This window comes from Crocodylus porosus, unplaced genomic scaffold (assembly GCF_001723895.1).
Source record: "Crocodylus porosus isolate Cpor-Errol unplaced genomic scaffold, CroPor_comp1, whole genome shotgun sequence".
Taxonomy (NCBI): domain Eukaryota; kingdom Metazoa; phylum Chordata; order Crocodylia; family Crocodylidae; genus Crocodylus; species Crocodylus porosus.
Genome location: NW_017728918.1, coordinates 85,607,556 through 85,618,344, shown reverse-complemented (window position 1 = coordinate 85,618,344; position 10,789 = coordinate 85,607,556). Strand labels below are relative to the sequence as shown.

Sequence of the window (10,789 nt, the reverse complement as noted above, 5' to 3'; positions counted from 1 at the left end):
CCATTGGCTGCCCTGCCGGGGGCGGGAATGAAGACGTCTGCTCATTGGTTGAGGTGGAGGAGTGGGGGGAGCAATCTAGGGGTTGTAGCTGCGGGCGGGCGGGCGCGGCAAGGAGACTGGGGGCGGGTGGGTGTGTGGCGTGTTCCAGGGGTGCTCGCTCGCGTAGCTCCTGGTGGGGGCGCTTCTACCACTTTTTCCCTTCGTTCATTTTTTTTTGTAGGCTTCCCTGAGCAGCCTTAGCACAGTTCACAACCTCCCCTCTCCCCCAGCACACGCTTGTGCAGGGCCCACGATGCTGTACCCCACGCCTCTGCTGTGCAGGGCAGCGCCTGCCCGCCTGCTCCTGGGCCCCGGCTGCTCCCGATGGCTCAGCCTGTCGTGCCCGAGGCAGGTGGTCATGCCAGCCTGGGTCATCAACCGCTACGGACAGAACAACGTGCTGCGGTTGGCCAATAACATGGTGCTCCCCTTCATCCGCCTCCCCAACGAAGTCATCATTCGCGTCCACGCCGCCAGCCTCAATCCTATCGATGTTAACATGAGAAGTAAGCGGAGGTTCGGTTGGGGTCGGGATGGCGGCGTGTTTGTGCCGTTGACTGCCCAAAGGTGGTTTCAGAGCCCTTGTAACTGCTTAAGCCATTTTGTTGTGAGCTCCTGGGGGCAGGTGGCCACGCTAGGCACGCTTCCAGCTCTAAGAGACTTTTTAATTGGGACTGTTTTGAAAGATGCTGCTTTGTGTGCATTGTGGGAAGGCCCCCTAGAAGAACTTATTTTCAGAAATTGTGTGCGGTTTGGGGATGTCACCCCCAGTTTTAACTGGGATTGACAGCAAGACTGATGACCAGTGAGACTATTTCGTTCACAACTTGAAAACTGTATTAGGATATACGGTAGCAATGACTTGTTTGCATTAATAAGGACAGTGCTTATGTAGCCTTGGATTCAAGGGAAAATGGGTCCGCTGCCTAGGCTTCTCTGCTTCCTTGGAGACCATCACTAATTTGGTTCCTCTTTTTCACTGAGCTTTGGAGCTTGCACAGTTTAAGCACAATTTTATACTTTACACAGGGTTTTCCATATTCGGTTATGCTTTGGAGCTACACCAATCCTTTTCCACTTCCCTGTGTTATGTTAGCGCACCCTATCACTATCTACAGACAATGGTCAACTTATGTCATTGCTGCTTGAGTCAAGCTCAGATCAGGTTGTGACAGCCTATGTTACCCATGGCCCTTGCTACGCATGGCTTACAATGCATGTACAGCCTACAGGGAAAGGGGAGGGAGTCTGTTTCAACTTACTCTCCTATGTCTGAACCAAATTAGTTGGGCTGGTATTCAAGGTACTACTAGAAACTGATTCCTGTCCTTTGCAGATTTGAAAGTCCTGTGTTACTCTCACCTCTTCATTAGCTGCATGATCACAGTGGGATTCATTTGCAGCTCAATTTTTAAGTGCATTTCCAGGCTGGTTCTCATGGATCACCAGCAGAATACTGAGCGCTACTAGGAAACACTGACCATTCCTAACTCCCTCTTAGTTGTCTTGTGTGGCTGAGTCCCCAAACTGTCAAATTCTACTGTTTCTTGTCCTTCATTTCTCCCTCATTTCCTGTTGCATGGGACCCTTAGTAGTCACTGTGAACAGCATTCAAGGCTGTTCAGCCAGCACATGTAATAGCTTTTTCTATAGTAAGAATATAAGAATTGCCATTGACTGGGTCAGGCAATAGGTCCAGCTTGCCCAGTATCCTGTCACACAGCACTCCCCATCCATGGCCCCACCAATGCCCAGGACCTCCTCCTGGCCCTGGTCAAATTGGTTGTGTACCTGACTAGGAAGGAGGCTTTGGCCAAGAGGGTCCCAGGGGATGATGGGGCTCTTTTCCTTACCCTACTTCACTCCTGTCTCCAAGCAGAGCATCACTGGGCTGTGTCTGCTGGCTCCTTGGACTCATTTGAGGGCCAGTGGGCACTGTCCAGTGTACTCTGCTCAGTGTCCCCTCTTGACACTCTTATTTTGAACCTCTGATCAGCTTCCTATCCCCATGTTGTTTTCCTTTTTATTATTTGTCCCAAGAGATCTGTTGTCCCCTTTTTCTGTAGCCTTTGTGCCTGATGGAGGCTAACAAGAAACTTGGTGGGCTGGGCCCACATGATTTAAAAGGGTGACAAATAGGCCTGTCACACAGCACTCCCTGGCCGTGGCCCAACCAAGACCCGGGACCTCCTGGTCAACCTCCTCGTGGGCTTGGCTAAGCTGGCTATATACTGATGGGCTCTGGCCAGTAGAGTCCCCAGGGACTGTGGGGCCACTTTCCTTGTTCTACTTGGTTCCTGCCTCCGGGCAGAGTATCACTGGACGGTGTTCACTTGCTCCTTGTACTCATTTGAGGAGTGGGTGCTGTGGCCTGGTATGGTCTGCTTGGTGTCCCCCTGGACACACTAGTTATTAACCTTTGGCTTCAGTCCCTGTTTTGTTACCATTTGTCTCTAGTATTCAGTTGTTGTTTTGTCAGTAGCCTCCCTGTCTAAGGGAGGCTAATAGTTTATCTGATGGTCCTAGAGCAGGGAAGGGCAATTATTTCAGCTGGAGGGCCACTTAATAAGTTCTGGTAAGTTGTGGAGGGCTGCAAGAGTAGCCCTGCCCTTTCACAGGTGCCCTGCTCCCTGGTCACCATCTTGGGTCTGGAAGTCCCACCCTTAACCCTTTATCTTTGCCACTAGAAGCCCTTCCTCTTGCCCCTGAAAGTACTCCTTTTGGCAGGTGGGGATGCCATTTGAACCAGAAAAAAAATGCTATAGTAGGTATTTGACTTAGTATGATTTGTTTTTATTACAAAAAATATTTTTGTCATGATTTGTGTAGTGTGTACGTAGAGGTGACTGCAAAATACATCAAAAATAAAGCCTTACTCTTGTATTTTGTGCATGGGTGCGTGTGTGGGGTGTGATTGGGTTAGAGGGGTGTGTGTGTGTGTGTGGTTTCTGAGGGGGTGTGGCTGTGTATGTTGGGGTTGTGGGGGCAGTGTGTGTTTGTGGGGTGTGAGTAAGGGTAGAGAGGTATGGGGACCTCTACACACTTCCTGCCCCCTGTATGCCCCATGGCACACAGCCCCTGCTGACTGCAGCAGCAGCAGGTGGGGGTGCTCGTGGCACTGCTGCTCAGTGGTGCACAGCTCTGGTTAGCACAGTGCACGGTCGAAGTAGTGCAGCCTGCCCAGCCCACCTCTATCGTGCGGAGCTCTTCACAGCACGTGTGCAGCTCCTGGCATCCATGCGCCACCAGGGGAAGTCCCGTGCAATGGAGCCAGCTCCCTTCCCCATGTGCAGCTGCCAGGACTCCACCAGAAATGGATGGGGAGTGCCACATTCTGCTTCTGTGGTGGCAGGGCGCAGTGAAGGCAGCCAGCTCCATCATGCAGGACTTCCCCCAGTGGTGCACAGGTGCTGGGAGCTTTGGGTGCATAAAATGGAGCTCCATGCAATAGAGGTGGGCTGGCCTGGCTGCACTCATTGCTGTCGTATGTAGCACTGGCCGGAGCCACATGCTGCTGGGTGGCAGTGCCATGAGCATCCTCAGGGCCCCGTCTGCTGCTGCTGCTGCTGCTGCTGCTGCTGCCACTGGCAAGGGCTGCGCACGATGGGGGGGAAGTATGTGGGGGATCCCCCCCACACACACAGACCCTGCCCACCACAGCTCCAGGCTCCTGCTGCCCTCCTGGGTGTGGGCTCCCACCAGCCCCATGCTTCCCACCCTTGCCCAGCTGCAGCTCCTCCTTCTACCCCTGCTGCTTCCTGGAGTGAGTGCTGCAGCAGGAGGAAAAGTAGAAACTGCTGGAGGCCAGAGAAGCTGAGCAGATCTCCCTGTGGCTGCTGCAGCCCCACCCAGAAGCTGTCCGCTGGGTGGGCCAGGCCCTTCCACACATCAGAGTGGGGGTGAGATGCATGGGCTGGGCGAGTTGCAATTAATAGGTGGGTGCCCCTGGGCCTGATGAAATTATCTAGAGGGCTAGATTTTGCCCGCCCCTGGCCAAGGCGTGCAATCCTGCAAGGGAACAAATAGGCCTATGTCACACAAAGTCACAGAGTAAAGGCTGACAGGAAGAGTGAACTGGGTATAACCAGGGTTTTAACTCTAGGTATAACATCACCTCTGTTCCTCTCATTTGCAGCCTCTGGCATATTTAACAGTTTAGCTACTGTTGGCCTCAAATCCGGGTTCAGAAATGCCAATAAATAAACAAACACAAAACTTCCAAATCCCAGGTTATTCACAGGGAAAAGTGATTTGCACATTTCAGATGTTGACCGTGGTGTCTGGAGAGGGGAATTGGAGGAGCTTTCTCTTTATTTAAACAACAAGCAAATAAAACATTATAAAACGATTATTTGCATGGTATCACTTGTTAGGAGTCACAGGAGCTTCATGTTGGCACAGCCTCCAGTATGCAGAATTCAGGAGGACTCTGGGTGGATTAGGGGTCTTTCTACATGAAGCTCATTGGAAGACTAGGCTTATAGTTGTGTGGGAAGGGGGTGGGAGGCTAAAGCTATTCAGAACTACTGCAAATAAATTGTGATGGTGTCCAGTTTTGCAGCAGCTATGGTCTGAGTAGTTTCACTGTCTTCCTTATCTCTGGCATCAACAGCTGTGGGATTGAGCTGTATATCAACAGGTGTTTAACTGTAGAAGGATAAATTAGGAAATCCTGTCATCTTGAGAAAATCAAGGATTATCAGTAAGAGCCATGCTATAATGTTTTACATTTAGGCTTGTTCCTTTAAGCTTCTTTATAATACTGCACTAGAAAGATGGTGATTCCTTCTTTTTCTGTGACTGTTAATGTTTAACATTTTCACATAGACGCCTCCTGAATGTTTCAGGAGGAGTGCTTCTGAGTAATTGTTGGACCACTACAAAATGGTTAGTCCACAGTGCAGGATTATGGTTTTGTGCTTAGCGTGTGATTGCAAAAGTGGCAGCTCATTTAAATCTCCATTTAATAAGCAATGAGCAATCGTAGCTCCATTTTAGTAAAGGTATTTCTGTCCTTCACAGATTTGAAAGTTCTGTGTCATTCTCAGGTTAAGGCCACAAGTGATTTGCATAATCTCATGCATTAACCAGTGCATGACTATGTAATATTCCCTCCCCAGGGACAGGAGGAAAGCAGAGTACAGATCTCCTGAATCTTTAACTACAGAATATTAATAGAAAAATGTGGAGAAAATGAAGTGTTATTTTGTCTCATGTCAAATTGTTCATTTTTATTGTCACGGAGCAAGAAGATCTGTTAATGTAGTGTCTATAACCATATTGTAAATTGCTAAGTTTTATGAACTTTTCTGGTTTTATACATACCAGGTGCATCTACACGTGCAATTAGGGTGAAGAAATGTACAATGGCACAGTTTATGCTGGAGTTTATATTTCCTAGGTGCACATTGAACTATGGTGGAGCAGCCCCAAACTAGCATGAGGCCTAGAGGGATCAGTTCCAGGCTCCAGGTGGTGGAGGGGCCGGCTGGGGCATGAGGGTGCTACAGTGTGGAGCTAGCCAGCTGGCAATCCCTGCTCTATAGCACCCTTGTGCCTCAGCCAGCCCTGCTCACTGTCTACATGTGCATTGTGGTGGTGTAAATTACTCCACTGTATAATAGTGCTTGTTCCAGACATTACTAACCTACAGCAGAGTTAATTAATTTACTGCGCTCTAATATGGGCACTATGTAGATGGTGACACTTTTAATGTGGAGCTAATTAGCCATCTCCACAGTAAAGGACATGTAGATGTACCCACTGTGCACCAGACAGGACAAAAGAAGTATTCAAAAGTTAAGTTTGATACTAATTTATGTGAACTTTTCAAAAATATATATTCAGATTGTTTTGCTTGTTTCTGATACTACAGACATGAGAACATTTTTAGAACTGTTTAAAATATTTTTTTTGGTTTTGCATTATGTAAAGACTAAACAACTTTCTAATCTGATTTGTTCAGTTAATATCTGAACAGATTATATCTTTGTTAAATCTATATTTCATAGGTGGTTATGGAGCAGCTGCTTTAAATATAAGACGGGATCCTTTGAAGATCAAAACCACGGGAAATGAGTTCCCACTAATACTTGGTCGCGATGTCTCTGGTGTAGTTATGGAATGTGGACTCAGTGTGTCGTGTTTCAAACCTGGTGATGAGGTGAATAACCAGTCCCATTTTTCCTGTCTTTGTGTGTAACGGAATGTAACAACTTCTCCATTAGCAGTTCTTTTCTTTGCAAATATTTTTTTCTTGTCTGTCTATAACCCACATGAGAACTTTGGGGCAGTAATTTACTTCCGACTCCCTCCTAGTTCTTTGAAAAATGTTCAAATTTTCTCCATTTGCTAGCACTAGTTACTTCATTTCTTTTTTATTCGGGTCCATTTCAGCTTGCAAATTTTAAAATCCATCAGAGCTACCTATATTTAAAAAAAAAATGCCTAAAAGTTGCTACATCTTGTTTGATGCTAGTATTTTCACAGGAAATTTCTCTTGAGTATCTTTACCTACCCCAGAGATTTTACAATTATTAGGTAATAACCAACAAAATTTAGAGCCCCATAAAAATCCTGGTATGATTCGTTCTAACTTTCCTTTTTTATTGGAACTTATGTTGTGTTTTCAAGTACTTGTATCAGCTTAAGGGAACTACTGAATGTAATCTGCTTTCTTCAGAAAGAGTATATTGTACACAGTACAGCATGTCTTATTTTTATTGGCCATCTGTCCTATGTTTTTCTGTAATATCTTTATTTTTAAGAGAGCAAGTGAAACCTTTTAGTCGAGATGGATATAGAAAAACTGGCATTTTGGTTAACGACTATATATTTAATCTAGAATGAAGTTGTTCAGGAGAGAGATTTTTGCCATGAGGGAGACTTGGCTGTAGATGCAATATAAAGAAAACAGAAGAAATTGAAATATTTTTCCCTGTGTTTTTAGGTATGGGCAGCAATTCCTCCATGGAAACAAGGCACTTTATCAGAGTTCGTTGTAGCTAGTGGAAATGAGGTAACCAGACAAAAGTTTGGAAATACTGGCAAAATAATAGACGCTATTGGTTCTTGCAAACCTCACATAAATAGCTATTCTGCAATTTTTAGGTTTTTTTTCTCATGTATTTAGCTTTTTAAAACCTAGTTATCTTGACAGCTGATACTCAGTAAAATGCATTTGCTGCTTCTTTGTAGCTCACAAATGTATCATTCCTTGTGGTTTAGTCACAACTTACCCTCTGCTTTAGGTGTCTCTCAAACCCAAGGGTCTCAGTCATACAGAAGCTGCTGCCTTGCCATATGTTGGCCTTACAGCGTGGTCTGCAATGAACCAAACTGGGGGACTGAACCAGAACAACTGTGCTGGGAAACGGTAGGTGACTTCTCCTCCTGATACCTTTGCAATGAATATTTTGTGTTTGGACTGAGATGTCATTGATTTTTGTCTTCCAAAGTTATATAAAAAAATAGACTTATAGAATCTTTATAGACTGGGCTGCAAAACTTTTGAACTTGTATTACTTTGGTAAAGGCGCACGTAGAGGGGTGTTAGCTGTATTAGTCTGAAGTCAGGCAGAATAACGGTGCACGTGTCTGGAAATTTACCAGCCTAATTCAGAGACTTGTACCTCTACTCTGACAAGCAGTCCTGTTAATTTAAATGTAGTTGTTTGCTTATGGAGAATTTGAAGGATTAGATCCAGGAGTGTTTTAATAGGGAGTGGGTTTTCCTCACCTTTTTGCTTCCTTTCAAACACCAGCAAAATCCATCAAATGCTTACACACATTCTTAACCCTGTTTCCATGAGCAGCCCTATTAAAGTCAATTGGTTACTGATATGAGGAAGATCAAGCATGTGCTTGTGTTTGCATGGTCTTGTCCTTTTTTGTGTTGTAGGGATACTCACATATTTGTTCCACTACAGGGATTACCTTGGCAACTTGCAGTGAGGCTTAATCAGAATCCTGCAGAACAGATTGCTTCCATTCTCATCTGTAGTATGGCTAATGCGGCTTGTTCAGGTTACAGGTTCCTGCCTGCAGGGCACCAGCTCAGGAAGGAAGGTAGAAGAGAAGGGGGTGGGGGTGAGCGGGAAGAACACAAGATTAAGAGCCAAGTCAAATAGAAAACTTTAGACCATTTATCAACCTGCTGCTGTGATAGGGGCAGGTGGAGGGCAAAGGAGAAAAAAGTATTGAAAAATTGAAGGAGAAGTTTTTTTGCGGGGGGGGGGGGTTCCCTCCCTCCCTTCCTTCTGATGAAAACTCCAGGTATTGTGGCCTTCTGGCCAGTTTGTATAAATACCTGCAAGAAGCAAGGCACTTGTAACAGAAGTGTGAAAAAGAATAAAAATGATGAAGAATGAAATATAATCACCAGAACTATTATGCTGCTTCCAAAATTTAGAACCCAAATAATGAATGACCCAACAGTAGAACTGTACTTGTCTGACCTCCTTTTATCATGGAGTATTACGGTTTTAATGCAGCATATTGCAGAGGACATTGGATTTAATGAAAAATTTTCATCCAATTCCTTGGAAGCTATTTAAGTAACTGGCTGTTGCATGCCATGGTAAATTTCATCATGAAAATATAAGGCAAATGTTTGTTCTAAAGGTCAACTACATTTTGAGAAACTAAATTACTCTTTGAAATTGCTTCAACTCTGATGTCATTGATTTTAATCTGAAGTAAATGGTAGAACTTTAGGCTTATCTTGCTCTTTATTTTTATTTTGATGTTTTAAAATATTTTTCTTACTATATGTTAATAGTTTAAATTAACTTAAAGAAATGCTAAAATGTTAAAAAAGACTCTTACCTGTATTCCAGATAACTTCTAATAAGAAGTCAAAACTAAACAATTTCTATTTTATGTACATTGTTTTTTCTGTTTGAATCTGCAGTTCCTTTTATGTTTCCAGTCACTGTTTGAACACACTATTATTGCTCTGAAAAATACTTATTTTCATCTGTCATTTACACCTATGCTCTTAAGTAATATAAGATATGTGAATCCATGAATGGTTTCCAGTCTATAGCTTTTGGATTGCAGACATTGCAAAGGAGTGTTTGTGGGACTTGTTTTTAACTGTTTCCTGTGGGATTCAGACAAATTATACAGAAACTGAAGTGTTTCTTGTTGATCCTAGTTTTTCTAAAAGCTTGCTTTTACATACATTACTTTTCTCCTTTCGTTACAGCATAACACTATTGTAATATGGGTTGTTAAATCATGTGTTCAAGTCCTTGAAATAATTTTCAAATACACTTAGTAGTAAATATCCACTAATTTTATTGCTTCAAGCACATCAGCATGCATGCATGCCTCTGTGTGAGTGTGTGTGTGTGTAATTTTCTTCTGAAAGAACATCTTGTCCTTTGGGCAGTAGTTATGTAGTGTTGTAATTCCTAGGGGAAGGTGGTAGTTAGGACATGGACTAAAGGCAAAGAGTTAGCTGGAAAGAGACCAGGCCAGCATTATTAATCTTATTGTGTTTTGTTCCATTCTGAAATCAACAAACTGATTCTGACCTGTGATGCATGTAAAAAAATGTCTGCATATGCACATGCATCTGTATCTGCTTTTACAACGTTCAAAGCAACATATGTATCCAAATCGATCCAAATGGCTCCTGTCTCCAGTTTCACATCAGCTTCCCTTCATTTCTACTTGAAATATCCCATGCTTGGTATACTTTATTGTAATGTGCTTGAGCAGTGAAGAACTTCATTTCCCTATTGTTCAGAGTGCTTTTTATGAGCCAGACTTTGCTGTTCTCTGCTGCTTGTGACACTTATGTGAATGAGGGTCCCTTTGTCACTAAAACGAGGGTATGTTTAAGCTTTAGAGAGTACTGAGCTAAATACCCTGCTACTATACAGCATATTTCTAAAAGATTAATCATTTGGCACCAGAATGTTTCTGGATTGGTATTCACTATGTAAGCAAATGTTTTTTATCAAGGGAGAATTGATTCAGTATTTCATAGATTGAAATGCACAAGAAGGAAGTATATTAAGATATTAGTTATGTAAACTGCTTCAGCTCAGTCTTTGCATTTTCTTATCACAAGAAATGCTATGAAAATATTTTTTGGATACGTTTCATTTTAGTTTACGTTCTCTCAATTACTCTGCACAAAAATGGAGATTAAATGCCTAGCTTCTCTATACACATTATATTAGGAATAATTTGCTATAATGGATGAAATCTCTGAAAAGCTTTCATAGTTTCATAGTTTGTAGGGTCGGAAGGGACCTGAGCAGATCGAGTCCAACCCCCTGTCATGGCAGGAAAGAGTACTGGGGTCAAACAACCCCAGCAAGTTGTTTGTCTAGCCTTGTCTTAAAGACCTCCAGGTAGGAGCCAGCACCACTTGGCTTGGAAGTTGGTTCCAGATCCTAGCCGCCCTGACAGTGAAGTAGTGCCTCCTGACGTCTAATCTGAATCTAGCCTCTGCCAGCTTGTGACCATTATTACTAGTCACTCCTGGCAGTGCTCGGGGGAACAGGGTCTCCTACAATGCCTGCTGGTCCCCTCTGACTAGCTTGTAACAGGCCACTAGATCCCCCCTCAACCTCCTCTTGTGAAGGCTGAATAGGTTCAGGTCCCATGGCCTCTCCTCGTAGGGCCTGCCCTGCTGCCCCCTGATCATGCGAGTGGCCCTTCTCTGGACCCTCTCCATGTTGTCCACATCCCTCCTGAAGTGCAGCACCCAGAACTGTACGCAGTACTCCAGCTG

General features: G+C 44.1%; 1 protein-coding gene across 5 annotated transcripts in view; it reads left to right on the top strand.

Moving 5' to 3' along the window:
* The first annotated feature begins 145 nt into the window (after positions 1-145).
* Positions 146-10,789, top strand: part of RTN4IP1 (reticulon 4 interacting protein 1) — a 94,334-nt gene continuing 83,690 nt past the window's right edge. For 3 of the 5 annotated variants that reach the window (XM_019537833.1, XM_019537832.1, XM_019537834.1), the window contains exons 1-4: positions 146-545; positions 6,051-6,202; positions 6,989-7,057; positions 7,290-7,414. In XM_019537833.1, coding sequence (XP_019393378.1) covers positions 293-545; positions 6,051-6,202; positions 6,989-7,057; positions 7,290-7,414 — 599 coding nt within the window. In that variant the 5' untranslated portion in view covers positions 146-292. The remainder of the gene's footprint in view (positions 546-6,050; positions 6,203-6,988; positions 7,058-7,289; positions 7,415-10,789) is intronic. The other 2 variants (XM_019537837.1, XM_019537836.1) reach the window with 1 other exon arrangement.